Genomic DNA, 17,117 nt, shown 5'->3' on the forward strand with positions numbered 1-17,117 from the left:
TCTTTCGAGTGCTCGCATTGTCAGTAATCTATCTTTCAGTTCATTTCCCCACGGTCTCCCCTTTTCCACGACTGCAACAATAGAGACGCGCGACGACCCACTCGTGGCGTATCCGAAATATGTTATTTTTTTCCCCCAGTGCGATTTGCATATAGATTAGACGCGAGCGAGGGGGGAGAGATAGAAACGTGTCGCGGCTATCAACCGGGTCGCAGGTGACGAATTTGGCCGCGTTTCAGGTGAGCGAGAGCCGTCCTTGGACCAAGTGTTCGTGCGCGACCCCTCCGACGGTTCTTCGCGTCTACGAGCGCCCGTACGACGATGCGCCTTCTTACTTTTTATGCATTCAAGCGAACTCGGCGACACTGTGCATTTTTTTTTTTACACGTCCTCGAAATATTTCACGTGAGCTGCTAACTAGAAAATGTGAGTCAAGTGCAACGGTTGTATCGTCAAACCGACGTGAAACCGACTCGAAGACTGACATTCGATAGATCGCTTCTCCGCTGGATATCGTCGGAGTTCATCTCTCTACGATGTTCAAGTACGTTACGTTTCGACAAAATTGAGACTGACCGATAAAGGATTATGCGAACATGTAATTAGCGCGTCAAAACCGCACGCCAGCTTCAAAGCGAAGATCCAGTTCGGGACGCAAGCAAGTCGCGAGTTCGTCTGTCACGGTTTGAAGGCCGCGACGGATTAAGATTTAAGCTTGATCGGCCAACACTGGAGTTTAGAACCCAAATACCGCTATTGAACTACAAACCCAGTTACCGCTGCCCATAAAGCGTCTATTCAACTAAACTACCCTCGGGTAGCGTGTAACGCGAGGAGTTGCCGCATGAAGCTTCGGTAAATATCATATCGGAGTCAACATTTGGAGTTCGGCTATCTCCAATATCAGACACGCAACATTTGACTTGGCGGGCAAATCCGATTTATAGAGTAAACAAAATCGGAAATAACCAGAGATACTTATTAACACACAGCGATGAATAACCTGTGTATTTCGCCGGAGTAAATTTAATTAAATTGCTTAATTAAGTTAAGTTAATACTTAACACGTCGATCGTGCGGAAAACGTAAAACGAACTGATATTAAAAATCGAAAACCGTTTCGTCACGCTTCATGAGAGAGAGAGAGAAATAGAAATAGAAATAGAAAAACCGATCGTAAATTCTAGATGCAATATTTGATCGAGCAAATCGACATTCAAAAATCCATACGAGAACGTTTCGGACGATGATTAGTTTTCTAATAGTCAATTCTCAAATATCGTTTTCCGTTTTTTAGTTTTCACAATTTTGCGAAAATTTATCACGCGACCAGACGCGTTCAGCCAGGGTAAACATCGTAAGTTTCGCGGAGTGCTTTTCCTTTCCCCGGCAAGATATTCATATGCGTGTCAAATGCGTATACGTATGTGTTCCGATATACTTCCGCGTATGGGGAATTTCGGCGGAAAGTTGTCGAACGATAAAAGAGTGTGCGTACCTTTTGACAAAACGCATGCGAAACAGACCGTTTCGCTCGTAACGACGTCATATTTCGTGCGTTCGCGTAACTCCGAACAACTGTAATGGACAACACATTTGTCGGTAACAAAGACACGATACGACCCTGCGACGAGTATGCGATGGCTGTACATAAGTACGTTTATAAATATGTATGTCTACAAAGTTGAACCCCGATCGTTTATTTGTTTACCACGTTTGCCGCCATGTGTCCGACGTTAAAATCAGAATTTACATTTGAATTTTAATGAAAGCCGATGATTTAAATATAAATGAAAATGCATATTTTACACTCTTCTAGTTTAGCGGAGACGCGTACACACACACCGCTACTTATGCGCGGCACACGTTTTCCATGCGGAAAATCATTATCCACACGTGAGCGTCGCGTTTAAGACACGTAATTTCGCGTAACACCTTCGAGCGACTGTGACGAATAAAAATAATCGCACGCTGCAATAACGTCGCTGCATCTGCGCGATATTTTCGCGAAATAACTTTTCCGTCGACGCCGTATGTTATCTAAAACTATCCGAAACATCAACGCAAATGATGTCTGTTTTTCGCCGATAACGAGCTTAACGTTCATATTTAGATCCGCACGTTCTAGAAAGAGAATGTAGTCAGCGATCGATATATGGCTCCTCTCCTTGCGCAATTAATATATTTCGTTTGTGAGAAATGAAACCGCAAGCAACACTGAATAAATAGTGATTCAAATCTCGATATGTACGTTGCGAGGATTCTCCACCACAAACGAAACTGTCTGCCCAAGTCGAGATTTTGCTTCTACATTAATCCTGTAAGTTCCGTCGAACTTGAAGAACCAATGAAGAATTTAGAGATATAACATTATACAGCCTATTGTCCTATATTAAATAATATCTAATAAAGGTAAATAATATATATAAAAAAAGCAATACACTTTTTCTCACAACTTCTTTGTTTCTTTTTGGTATTCGGAGTCTCAATGAAACCTTTAAAAAGCTGATAAGGATAAAGAAGAAACTGTAAATATAACAATTACGTGCTCAATAATGCTGTTTAACAATAGAGATTTAAATTTGGATTCAGTACAAGGCTAAACAGGAATATAAAAAGAAAGCATGAAGGTCAGTAAACATCAACTATCGGTAACGTAACATCAATATTATAATTTCCCGTTCAACAATGCAACTGTTACATAACACACGCGTTATATTGTATTTACATTGTTGAGTGGAATCATAACATTCATATTATATTACTGTAATTGGTGTTTACTGGGAATAAATAAGATAGTAATTGCGGTGCAAGAAGCATTATTATACGTAAGAATCTTAAGAGATTTATATTTATATTCTAAAGCCAATATTCATAGTTGCAAATTATTAACAATTTTCCATTGAAACTTAATTTTAATTAGAAGTTCATATTCATGGACTGATTCTGTTGTAATCAATGTTTGTTATATAAAATAATAGGTCTATTCTTTTTTTCGCTAAACTAGTGTACATTTATAAGAAAAGATAGATATACAGTTAAGATTTGGTGGGAGAAAGAGGAGAAGATAACCAGTATAAGCTAATGCAGCCAGTTCAATGAAAAAGAAAAGTCCTGGTATATTAAATTCAAGTATACAAATTAACCATCGAAGATCCATGAGGTTATAAATGCTTGTTAAATAACGAATTATGAATGCCGACCAAAAATTTCCATTTGGGTTTTAATTGCGCTAAATTTCACGAGCGTATAATAAGTGATTTAGCGTACCTGAAAGCTTACGATGTATCAGCCGTGACGTCTTACATTCTTCGTTCATACTTCCAGTTAGGTTATTCCTGCTCCGACTGCTTCGTGTATTCCCTCGTGGCACTGACATTCACACTCGCGTAGATACGATTCGAAAATACGTGTCAATGAACGAGATACCGACGAAAGCACCAAATAATTATAAAAATCAGCGAGGAATGCGCGAGAACTCACGCATCGCGGTGTGTTCGTCGCTCACTGAGGCATAGCGACGCGATTACGTCCAAATATACAGCGCTACCAAAACAAAATGGGGAAAAAAAGCTACGCGCCGCGGGACAAGAACATTCCGTGTACCTATTTTGAATTTACCACATACAACGCTGCCTTTCACTTATGTTTAAAGGATTACCATACCTAATCACACGCAAAATTTAAATCTCTATTAATACACAGTACTATTACAGTACTGTGCATACGTAACTGTGTTAACTTTGTTATTCTTGTAAATTCTACCTTCGCATTCTCCCTCTCTTTCTCTTTCTCTCTCCTTTTGTACTTCCAATAAAACGTCATTAAATAATGACGAATAAATCAGTAAAAAGGAATGTTTATCATTCTCTTTTACCATTAATCCCATTATTTACTTGTATCATTTATTTTCATATTTGATTATCGCAGATTCTTTATCCATAGTACACATGCGCAATAAATCAATATTACGCAACGAAATTCGTATTATTCTTATTATTCGTAACACCTATTTTCCCATCTGTGATATTACGAACTGTGTCAGAGACAGTGTATTGCGATTTTAATTAGCGATACGTATGTCGATTTTAATTAGCAATTTCGTCTTACGATCGGTTTCAGGCACTCCTACAAGCGCACGACGTCGCCGGTCACGAGGTTTACGGTGAGGAAGCCACCAGAGTAACACCACCGCCGCTGCTGCCGTATCTGAACGGCAGCGACGATCTCGAAGGGCAAAACGGCGACTTAGACCTCGAGAACGTCACACGCGTGAGGCTGGTGCAGTTCCAGAAGAACACGGACGAGCCGATGGTGAGTAACACCTTTGAAGCGCTCGCGGAAACGTGCCTCTTCGTCGGGCGCGAGACACGTGGCGCGTCCGGGGTACACGGTACAATAGATTCCGTTACGATTTATCGTGACACGATTTACAGCGCGACGACGTGAAAATGCGCGCGTGTATTTCCCTCAAGGGATAGAAAGAGAAAGGCGCGCACGCCTACTTGAGATCTTCCGCGAGGAAGTGGGAACGAGATAAACGCATCGAACACGCCGGACGCTGAAATATCGCGCGCGACTCGAAGAGCCGTGTGTTCTCTTGGATCATGAATGAAAACAGAGGCGAACGGGAAAACTTATTAAATGAATGAAGCGCGCTAAACGCTTTCCACGGCGATATCGCGCGCGGCGATACGCGATAAACGCGAAAATTCTACGCACGCTGCGGGAGGGACAATTGTGCTCGCGTGGCAATTTCAACTTGAAATTTACATTATCATTTATAGTACACGCGGCTTAACCCGAGATTAGTGTTTACCGTATCCGGCTCACGGTATTGCAAAGTGTAACTACATTATTATCGGCAGCGCGCTACATTTATCGTTCTTAATCCATTTTGCGTTACCCCACGTCCCCGCTCGCTTTTCAGGGAATCACGCTGAAAATGAACGAGGACGGGAAATGCGTCGTTGCGCGGATTATGCACGGTGGGATGATTCATAGACAAGCCACTCTGCACGTTGGTGACGAGATCAGAGAGATCAACGGTATACCAGTCGCGAATCAATCCGTTAATGCCTTGCAGAAGATCCTGGTGAGTATCGTTGTTGCACTACCTCGCGATCACGCGAGCGCTATTAAAGATCTCCCTTTCCGCTCTTATCGTCGTGCGATGATTCCGCTAAATGTTTCCTCTTTTTCGAGCCTCGTTCGAAGAGACTGTTTTTCCATCTATATGGCGAATAATTAATCAAAATTAATAAAATCAACAAGAGCTGTTCTGAGATGCGATCTCGGTGTCGCAAAACAGGCTTGTGCATTTCATCGTGCAAGGAAAAAAAGAATTAACTGTCTAATGATACAACTAAAATTTAGTTATCACTACCTAGTTTTCAGCTGTGGAAGCTAAAAACTGTGGACAAAAATAATTAGCTAAATTAACTGAATTTCGTGTTGATTCATGTCAGTTAACGAGGAAGCTACTTCTTATTTCCCGTGTGTATCGATAGAAGATCTCACGTTAAAATGTTGCGTCTTCGGAACGCAAGCTTAAGTTCATCATGTTTATGCATACGATTCGTGTTGAATTTACAGTATCGATCGTCGTGCTCTTTAATGCTTTTTTCTCGAGGAAGATAAAGAACGAGGTTATCGGTGTCTTAGATATCTGCGACTTCGGGCGTAGTTTTGGGTATTAATTTCCCTTAACATCACATCTCATCCATCCCCTACCTGCTCAGTCGCAGTCGCAATTTCTGAAGATCACCTTCGACTGTTACAGCGGGAGGCACGAGGATCGGTGACCTTCAAGATCGTGCCGTCGTACAGGAGTGCGCCGCCCCCCTGCGAGGTACAAGTAAGACCCAACACCCAAACCCTTTCCCAGAACACAAGCGTCGCGTCTAACAAGCCCACATCCTCCGCAGCCTCCACGGGCGCGAGCTCGGGAGGTGGCGCGAACAAATCCGGGAAATCGGTGAAAACCTCCGCGGCCGCCACGGGCAAGGAGAAGACGCCCAAGGCGTCGAAAGCTTCGAAATCTAAAAGCGCTTCCTCGTCCACCGAGAGCACACCCAGACGCCGGCTGAATCCGTTGTCGGCCCTGCGTTCGCGAAAATCTTAAGCTCCGATCTCGAGCGAAGCTGGTCGGTTCAGTTGAAGTGCGTGTAAAATCGCGCACCGAAAACACAGTCCATCTCTAGTCTAACTGTAGAAGATTTGCCTCCCCCTCGGGATAAAGTCACGCCTCCTTCCGACGACACGCCGCTTGGCTAATTATCGGGACACCCAAGTAGATTTGTGCGAATCTAGGCCTTATAGAATAGATAGCCTACGGTAGTTTACGGTAATTTTACGCGTATTGAACTTTCCCGGCGCGCTTTATCGTCGTTAATCACGCGACGGTTGCTTCCCGATAAATTTTGCTCTAGCGAATCGAAGAGAGGTCGTGTTTAGCAATATTACAGGATAATCTAAATAACGCGAGAGTGTGTATGTGCGGTTTAAAAGGTTTAAATAATAAATTATTTAAAAGTTTCGACAGATTTAATTATCCAACTGCGTAAAATGATTAATTTATAACCTAATTTACGGGAGATTGATGATATTTAATATTTCATTCGTACGTAAAATATTGATTCGTTTTTTGTGCCATTGAAAACGTAAAATCCGTTGAACGGAGGAAGCAATTGGATTATTTATCTCGGAAGATATTCTAGTCGATGTACTTGCGGCACAATCAAACTTAATCTAGTTGTAACGGCATCTTGTGCCCAGGATATTATTATTGATTACAAGCTGGGGACAAGCTTCGAAGCGTAATCTATCAATCGCTTAAATAGTTCGCCTTAGTTCCTCTCGCACTGATGGTAAGAACCGCGATGGAATTTACCGTGATAAACAAGTGATAATTTCCGCCACGTTGTACACGTAGATTATTGTGGATAATCGTACACGCTGGAGAATTCAACGACCGCTAATTCGATTAGGCGACTCGAACTTCACGCGACTGGCTTCGGTAGTGAAATGGCACTCCATATTTTGCCTCATAAGTTGGAAGCGGATTGTGTTACCTCGAAGAAACCGGCGCAAAGTGCGAGAAGTCTCCACCTATTATTCGTCCCGCGATTAGGAAAGTTCTGGACCCGATAACGAACAGAGGGATATGCGATTAGTTCCTCGATAGTTTGTAGTTTGTACACAGTTCCCTGCGTAGTTCTATCCAAGGTAGACCATGAAGATTACGCGGAGTTCGCCGAAGGAGGCAGTTAAGACTGTCCACTTCGTGCACGCGCGCCTTGCATGATAATTCAATTATTAGACTAGAATCTCTTTCATTATCTTTCCCCGATGCTGAACGTTTCTATGATAGTTTCTATGAACGTTTCTATGAAAAATTCGAGATTGTTAGCCGAGAGATTTTAACGGAGCATTTTATTCAATGGCAATATCACGATGAACAAGATTCACAAATTGAATTGTATTGAAAATTTAAAGATACGAGTCGTGATATTTGAAAATATCGAAAATTACAACCTGGAAAATGAAAAACATGGGTAAATTGGTTCGATCTTAATACTTTCATTGCGTTCTTGCCAAGAAATATGTTGAACTTACGGTATCATGTTCCTTAATGCTTTTTTTTTGAGGAATATAACGCACGAGGTTATCAGCGCGTTAAATTTCGAGATATCGGCAACTTCGGGCATAGTTTTGGGTATTAATCTCCGTTAACATTGACGGAGGTAGCGGTTTACCCGGCACCAGCTTACGCGCAATATTCTCGAATAGTTGGATATGCATTCGACGACGAATTTTGCTATAGCTCAACGTCTCGGCCATGCTTGAAGTTTCAGTAGTAGTAATTAGCGTACAGGTTTCACTTGAAGGAACCAGCTCCCAGAGGGAGCGTCGAATTCTTGAGGGCAAACGGCGAGAAGTTTCCCGATTTGTGATTATACACGCTTTGATCCGATCGTACAGACGCGGTTCACGGCGAAAATGATGTATTTTAGTTTACGTCAAAAATTTGCGGCCTATATCCGGCAGGAGTCAATTCGGTTATTGAGCTTCGACGATGTCAATAAATTGATGGATAGGCCGAGTGTTTGGTTCGCAACAGAATTAAGTGGATCGAATAAAATTGCATAAACCGGCTTTGGTTTTCATTTAAGGTAGGATCACTTTCGACAGCACTTTTCCAAAATATCGTTTGTTGGCTGACAGTTTTGTGAATTTGAAAGTAGCCGATCGTTCAACGCTTGATTCGTTCGCCGCTCTCCGCACATTTCGCTTGCTCAGCTCTACGTATTAGTAACAATGATTTTAACATATTATCTCTCGTAATTTTATATGTATATATATATATATATATATATATATAGATAATTTCTTAGTGTTAAATTTATTGTTAAATGTTGAAAGTATTGCTTAGTATTAAATTGACACAAATTCTATTTCATTAATTTCTCCTATAGTGCACTTTTTCAGAAGATTCGGATTATTGATTTGAATAATCTCTGTGAGAGAAAATTGATATATAATATAATAATTTATTTAACTTTTATATATATATATATAATAATTCCCCATATTTTTTAAATATTTTTGATATTTCTATCCTTAAAGGGTTTTTTTTTTCGGAAATAAAATTTGACAAAATTTTCCTTATGTCGAAATGATTGAAATACTTTAAATCGTCTTTCATACATCTACGAGTATGAGCGACGATTCCGCAATTCCACGAAATTTTTGAAAGACATTTCTTGAGATTCATAATTGGCACGTTTTAGTACTATTAAGAGGTCACATGTAATTTATACTTGGCGATGTAACAGTGTGTGTGTGTGTACCTTTGAGATCTTTCGGCGAAGTTTCAACGTCCAGTAGATCGGCAAACTTTCGCATTTGCTCCTTTCACGAAGCGCCTCTATCAGCCAGAATCGACGAAGACGTTTACGCGGATACTTTGCATCATATTCGCAATCACGTCCCATCCATTACTCCGAGATGAAACCCCGAGCAATATCACGCAGCGCGCATAATTGACAAGAAGTAGAATCCGAGATCACGCTCGAAAAACGCGATTTTCAACTTAAATCAACGCGAACCCTCATCGTATTAATTCGTCGAAGAGAAAGATTCTCGTGCATTGCGACTTATATATCCATCGATAAATTCGTTACAGGTCTTCGCATATATATAACCGGAGATCGTGCGAAATTTTTTCGATTGTGTGAGATCATTGTTCGCTAGCTAAGAATTACATAGTGTATTGAAGTAAAAAGCAAAAGACTGTTCAGCGAATATATCCTGAACGTGGTTCGGTGCGGAGCTGCAAAGGTTTTCACCGGTTACTCGTATTTGAAAAATACGTACACTACACACACACACACACACACACAAACACACACACACATATACACGAAGACATATATAACAATGATGAAACAATTTTTTAATCAACTAACCCTTTATCTCGTTACAATGAAGAAAAAAAGATGCCAACGTAGAACTGCTTGGCGTATCGAGAAACGCGAACTTTATTTACGCTCGTTCCTCGTCGCGATGGATTTTATGACGGAAAGAGCGCATTACCCGCCGTCACATTTTACCTCGCTGCGCTTTTCTCCGTGCGCAAGCGGTGCTACGTAAGACGACAAAGATTTCTTTCAGCATAACATCAGACCGAATAGAATGAAATTGAGGAAACATGGTTTTTTTCTCCGGATCAAGATTTCGTTAGGTGCAAGCTACTTTCGCTGCAAATTTCATTCTTGACGTCAGTAGAGACGCGCGAAATAATCGCTTCGTCCGTTGATCCCGCGAGATCGACGGGACGTCTGACGAAGTAAAGAGACGAGTTTTACGTCCACGATGTTTCTTCATAGCTTGCAATTCTACGTCGCGAGTTCCGTGCTACACAAACACGCTGTACATACTTTGGTTTCGCGAATTCGCCGAACACGGTCCGTACAATATGCAGTTACGTGTACAGCTATTTATTTGGCTATATGTACGATAAAAACATCCTTCTTCGCGTGTCCACGTGTATAAAGAATGTTCGCCACTTTCAATTGCTTATCTCAGAACGTATTATAATGTAGATAACGGACCTGCTACGATCGTTACAATTGTACGGGAACGGAACGAACGCTGGTCGCATGATGTACAATATTCTCCCCTTTCTCTGGGATTTTACGTTACGCTTGCAGCACGCAAGTGTCACGTATAGAAGTGCTCCGAAATCGACGGTGCAATCGACATAAAAAGCCCTGTTGTCGAGGAAATATACGGGTAAAAAATATCCAATTTTTAAGGGAAAACAATACGAATATAAACTGTACTTTATTGTATGATACTGTACTATGATATCTAATCATAATCGCGTCGAAAAATTTTTTCCATAATCTGCTACTTACTTCTACACACGCATTATTCATTTATTTATTACCTTGAAGCCATAGCAGCAAAGAATGTTTAACGGTATTAAGTAATATCAAAAAATTTGCCGAATTCTCAATCGTGTCGATTGTGACGTCACCTTCGCCGCACCGCGCATACACGTCCCATATAGTTGATCGTCCCTCCGCTGATCCGTACTCAGAGTTCACGTTAACGTCACGGTCGCTAATTTTGTAATGAGATAAAGCGGATTCTGTGCCTGCTGATAATATTAACGTAAGGAGATGACGCTCGTTCTCTCTCTCTATCTCTTTTTCCCTCTCACGGCTGGGATTACCTGGATCAACGTAGCGAGCCGTTGAAACTGCTGGAATCGGACATGACGTCGCCGATTAACGTGAATTTTGTGAATTATGCGGACCAGTGTGAACCTAGACGTTTCTCTCTCTCTCTCTCTCTCTCTCTCTCTCTCTCTCTCTCTCTCTCTCTCTCTCTCTCTCTCTCTCTNTCTTTTCTCTCTCTTTCTCTTTCTCTCTGTCTCGCCCTATGTTGCGAGATGAACAAAATGGAAAACGCCACGGGGGACGATATTGTTAGAGTATAATTTATGGTATACGAGATCTACACGTATTTTATATATAGTCTGTACTTGTAAGGCAAAGTCAGTACGAGCGGTGTAACAAAACGCTTTGGTCGGCGCTTTCGAGGCCACGGCGCGTGCATGTTTTTTTCTCACTCTTTCTCTCCTCGGTTTGTCACTCTCTTTCTCTCTGGTCTCTCAATTTCTCTAAATCTCTCTCAATCTCTGTCTCTTTCTCTCGTTCTCTCTCTCTCTCTCTCTCTCTCTCTTTCTCCCTGTCTCTTTCTCCCTCTCTCTTTCTATCTATTTCTCTTCTCATTTTTTTTCGTAATTTGGTTCTTCCTTTCGCTCTTTCCTATCTGTCTCTCTGATTCGTTCTTAACGGCGTTTGGGTCAGACATCTCGTTACTGATAGTACGATAGTTCACTTTGCGGGTGGAAAGGATTATATATGCATATATCCACATATATATGCATATATATGTATAAACGGAATGCACATTTTCGTTTCTCGACATGTGTTGGAATGTTGTTTGTTGTTTTTGTCGTAAGGAAGCTTTTGTTACACCCCTCATTATACCCTCACCTGCATGCAGGACATCTTTGCGAACTGACGCTTTTCTTTTTGGCCGATGTAGCCCTCTGCATCGTGGTTCTCATGAGTGCATACACGTAAGGCTGTGTAAGTCGATCGATGGGTTTTAATCGGAACTGCAAAACTCTGGGCCATTCTGTTGATCATCATATCTTGCACGGATTCAGTCGCGACTGTGTAGATAACGCGCAAGCCTAGTAGCAATGTAATTTGATTCTTATTTTTCTTTTTTCTGGGTTCTTTTTATTGGCCAATCACATATCGCATCGTAACGATCGGAGATCGCCCAAAGAGACAAATTATTATACTACACGTGCCGGTTCAAGAAAATTCATTTCGTCCAATTCGGATTTGTCGGTGCAAGTCTTTTTCTCTTTCTCTCTCTTTCTCCCTCAACGAAATGTACGCTAGCTTGAAAACAGCCGATATTTCGTATCTTCATGTTTATTTAAAAAGTTTCCTCAGAATATTTAGAGAGTATCGATTAAGAAAATAGCATACTGACTTCCTCTCGGATAATCCAGCGCGATGAAATGCCTTCCACTTCCGCAAAAGAGGACCCACAGCAAACAGCCACCCTCTCAACGTCACGTGCAATATTTATTATCCACAAACGGAACGTCTGGCAAAAATTTCCGTACATGCAGTTGAGGGTAACAGTCGCAAAATAACGACGTCTACATAGACTCGAATGAAAAATAGAAAAGAAACCCCTAATCGTTGTCTAGCGTAAGTCTCCCGCGATTTAATTTCGATAATCGCCAGATTAATCACAGCGGGCGCCTCTATCGATGAATCTTCAGGGTGTTTCACCCGAGTGCAAAGGCAAAACACGCACTAACGACGGCTTTAAGTAAGACACTTACTTCTCTCTTCGTACCTGAATAAACGGATATTATTTTTCACGCATTCTGTACCTGACGCAAAGAAAACGAAAAGAGAAAAAAAATTGTGAGACGTCATTCTAGAAGTGTCACGAATCGTCGAGCAATGGCGAGAATCATCGTAGAAGCTTCTATTAGTCGTTGTATATATACTTATATATATACATACATATATTTTAGTTTCAACAGAGAAGGAACGAGATTTAGTCATACTGTGTTGTTGTTAATGCCGTTCGACATCGCGCGTTGCAGTTTGATTTTAATTATATATTCGACTTGGTGTGAGACGCGTAACATTCGTTTGTGTAAATACTTGTGTGTATCTCTCTTCACATATATATATACATACATATATCCGCTTATGTTTGTACATGTTTAACGTAGCGCCTCCCCTCTCTCTCTTTCTCTCTCTCTCTCTCTCTCTCTCTCTCTCTCTCTCTCTCTCTCTCTNTTCTCTCTATCACTTTCTCTCTTTCTCTCGTTACGTATCACGTAGTAGAGGTGCAACCAAAGTGGAAGTGACAAAATTCAAAGATGTGACATCTCGTCTACTTCTTCGCTTGCATTCTCTATGTACTATACATACACGTGTGTACACAGACATGGCTTGGTCGGACGAGATTTTGTAAAGCGTTGCGACATATGTTCGGGAGTTGATGGATGTTACGAGAGACACGCACAGGATCTAATTGAATATTACGATGTGTACATTGCAAAAGTTGACTCGGTGCGAACGAATATTACGAGTATACCATATGCGATCGCATAGTACAGTAGAGCATACTTTTCCGAGATAGTATACGACATCTCGTTACGGCGAGTGCGAGGTAGAGAATATGGCGCAGGGCAGATGAACGTTAACTGACACCTTCACGCTTTCACCACGCAAATACGTAAAACCGCGAGTACGAGGGACAAATGGACGAAGACACGAAACGGCACTCTCGTATACGACAGATTCGATTAAGATAATATACGATATAATTCAGCCCCGCGGAAAAATCGCTATTTTTGATAATAACTACGAGCGCGCGCTGACATCCGCGCCTCCGATAAGACGAATCGGACGGTGATTGCGCGAGCTCCAAATACGTAACGAACAAGCGTTATCCGTTATCCGCACGAAAACGAGCTTTACGAGGTCAGCCGTTCTCTGTCCCGTGCGTCTCTGCACTGTGTCCGCTGAAAGAGAATATTCACCGCTAAATAATCATGATCGTAAGTGCGCAATGCACGTGTGTGCACGCGACCCGTTTACATGCTACGAATAAGACAGTGTTGTAACCCAAAGCGTCTCGATAACGAGCCCTGCAACGAGACAGGGGTATCTCACGTGTTCGCGTAGAAGGAAGCGAAACCACCCTCGGTTACGATAAGCACCCCCGCCCGCCCGCTCGCCCCCCCCCCNCCCCGTTGCATTTCCGAAGCCATCACTCGGATTCCCACCACCCTCACCTCTCAATCGCACACCTTTAGGCAAGAGCAGCGACAGCATCGGCGAGCGCAGCGACGGCGGCGGCGGCGTTGTTACCCCACAGTGCATTGTACGAAGATATAATAAAGCATGAACCGCTGGAACACACCACGAGTCGTCGCACGTCACCTGTAACGTGACCTCTTCTCCGTGTCCGTCGTAGAAATAGAATCGACGAACGATACAGTTACCCGCATATATACGTATATATACAGAGACACGCACTCACGTGCGAGCACGCGCACACACACGAAAGAATGATTTGTGTGTGTATGTGTGGGTGCACGGGTGTATATATGTGTCTCTCTCTCTCTCTCTCTCTCTCTCTCTCTCTCTCCACATTTTGTTAAACACACGTGCGCACAAATGTGTTGAACATTGCCCTTCGTGTATCGCACCCCTCCTCCCTTTCTCTCCATTACCGCCCCTTTATCTCGCTTACACTCTGCAACAATCGTTACGGTGACACTTTATCGCCCTGCACACGAGGGTATCTCAGGCAGCGCCTTCGAGTTCCCCGAAGATCCTGTCTCGAGAAAATTAGTTCAATCTTTCTCGCGATTGGTAGCGCGTGAAAGGTCAGTCGCCATGGGACACACGCCGGGGAAAAAGGAAACTTTTTTTGTCATTTGTTGTGTCGGTGCACGCGATGCACGGTCCCGTGCATTAGATAAATAAATTGGATCGCGCGGGTTACGGCTGACTTACGGCGGGCGTTCTTTAATAATGCAAAAGAAAATTGCTCGTTTCCATAGTTTCCCAAGCGCTCGATCATTGCATTAGCTTCGTACGAAAATATGCGGTAAAATGTCGGCATTTTTCTTCACGTCGCTAGATGTTGTTGCGGTGCGCGAAATGTTGAAAAGCAGTACCAGGTGACGGGCGGTAAACGACTACGTTAACGGGCGGATTAATTATATATCGTAACGGAATAGTTTCTTTTTCTACGGCATGACCTTTCGATTGATACGTTCCGATGCTTTTTCTATATACCCACGATTTCTCATACGGTCATCACGGATTATGCGCGCATTCAAGTCCTATTTGTCAGGAATTGATCATTCGATCTCGGGCCGTTCTCGGATCTCATTCTCGGCACGCGCGTATCCCCCGCCTGCCGATGGCTTACCTTCGATTTATGACGCCCCGGGCTTCGCGAAGGATATCATGAGAAACGAAAATATGACTCGACGTACTTACGTTTGTACGATCGCGTGCGAGAAGCGTCTATAAAACTCCGTATCGTCTGACTGGGCTCAGGGTAAACCCAAAGCGATCCTACTATCTTTCCCCCTCTCTCTCTCTTTCTCTTTCTTCCTTTCTCTCTTTCTCGAACTAAATCCGCCAGTGATAGAAAAACCTTCGGTAACTGTAATCTTAGTTCACCTTTATATATCACGTCGCTCCTCTCTTATCACTCTCACTCGCAACGCACCACTTTGCGCACATACAGCCGTACATACACATACACAAATGTTGATTGCAGTATGCGTGGATGAAATAGGTAATCTTTACCTGTATGTGTTCTTCACCCGAAACCACGACCTACATTATCCGTGTGACGTTCATGTTCCAAGCTACGTACCTTACAGTAATAACCGACCACCACTTCGTAAGAGCACAACCGGTTTTCAAAGGGGAACGTATCGCAGAGCAATTCGCATTGAATCCGGTATAATATTTGAAGATATATTTTTGTGTACTTTTTACGCGCGCGTGAGCACGACATCGCTATCGCTCGAAGTCGTATCAAGATCTGAGAAAATAATTCGACATTGCGGTCGAATATCACACTCATTGGCGCACATTGTGTGCGCGCAGTTAATAACGAATATTTGCAAAATTTTTTCAAAATTTGTCAAAATTGTTCATATTGTTTGGGCAAGTCGACGCACGCCATTAGCATACAATCGAATGAAGCGTTCGACCGCGATAGCAACCGCGGTCGCGAAATCGGCTTTATTCCGCGCTGCGATACTGCTCTTTTTACCTTCCCTCCCTTCCGAGAGCGCGAGCCCGATGCCCTCGGTCTGGCGCTCGGAAGCCGAGAATCCGGTCCCGATGGAAATCGACAAGAGGATTCAGCAGCATCAGCAGCAGTCAGTCCACCAGACGAGTTGTCGATAGCGCAGTACCTGCTATATCACTGAGTAGAATTGTCTTTCCCGGTGTCGCCTGAAAATCCCATCAGCAGCATACCGACCATCGTCAACCTTCCCCCCCATCGTTCGCCCGTTCATTTCTTCTTTGAAGTAGAGCGCAGCTTCCAATGCACGTCGGAAACCCACGTACGAACGACCCATGTCCATACACTGTCCTCGGCGACGTTACTATGGAAACGGGATAGGTACAATCGCGGTGACTTTATTCGAACGACAGCAGCAGCAGCAGCAGCAGCGGTAGTAGTAGCGCGAAAGTCCGAAGTTCGGGGACGCGTCGTCGCGTTGCCGGGCTCGGATCGGTTTCATAAAAGGAGCTCCACATCATTATTCCTCACGTCCGAATATCGAAGCGAGATAGGAATTTGTAATCGGGCGGAATAGAAAATGTCCGCACACCGGACCGAAGTATGGGATTCTAACCGAATCGAAGACGCGGGTCCCGATGCGGACTCGTTTCAGAAAATGTTGTCTCTATTTACGCTACTCGCATACCGCGGGGAGAATTCGGCTTCGACGAGTTGTCAAATCACCTTCAACGCCAATTGCAGACCAGACGATGCAAAATCGCGTCATTTCGCGGCATGGATATAGTTTATCGGCGTAGGTCATGATTACGTGTCCATCTAACGTCATTCGCCGATGATTAATATCGTTAATGGACAAACTCCGTTCCCGGGCATCCTAGCGCTCGCATCGTACAATTGCATCATCGAGTCGATGAGATATGTGCGACGGAAATGATATCGTTAACAGATATCGCCGGTCCCGACCGGTGAATGCGCTATGAAACCGATTCACAGAACGTCTCAACACATACCGTGTTCTGCGCGTATCTTCGCTGTTTTTCTTTCTGAAATTCTACCACTTTTGTTCAGCCCGTAATCGGAGCACGATGCTTCAAGTACGCTGTTCGCTCGCTCGCTTGCACTGTGGATCATCAATCATTCGAACCTCACGACGCGCTCTTTTTCTCTCTCTCCTTCTCTCTCTTTCTCTCTCTTTCTCCCCCCCCCCCCCC

The 17,117-nt window shown here is 43.1% G+C and overlaps 1 protein-coding gene across 12 annotated transcripts in view; it reads left to right on the plus strand.

The window, feature by feature from the left end:
* The window catches only part of LOC106751716 (peripheral plasma membrane protein CASK), a 200,519-nt gene that overhangs the window by 169,514 nt on the left and 13,888 nt on the right, over positions 1-17,117 (plus strand). For 8 of the 12 annotated variants that reach the window (XM_014632749.1, XM_014632754.1, XM_014632750.1 and 5 more), the window contains 3 exons: positions 4,123-4,314; positions 4,931-5,095; positions 5,783-5,857. In XM_014632749.1, coding sequence (XP_014488235.1) covers positions 4,123-4,314; positions 4,931-5,095; positions 5,783-5,857 — 432 coding nt within the window. The remainder of the gene's footprint in view (positions 1-4,122; positions 4,315-4,930; positions 5,096-5,782; positions 5,858-17,117) is intronic. The other 4 variants (XM_014632748.1, XM_014632751.1, XM_014632753.1 and 1 more) reach the window with 1 other exon arrangement.

The sequence above is a fragment of the Dinoponera quadriceps genome, unplaced genomic scaffold (assembly GCF_001313825.1).
Source record: "Dinoponera quadriceps isolate SergipeBrazil2010 unplaced genomic scaffold, ASM131382v1 scaffold399, whole genome shotgun sequence".
Taxonomy (NCBI): domain Eukaryota; kingdom Metazoa; phylum Arthropoda; class Insecta; order Hymenoptera; family Formicidae; genus Dinoponera; species Dinoponera quadriceps.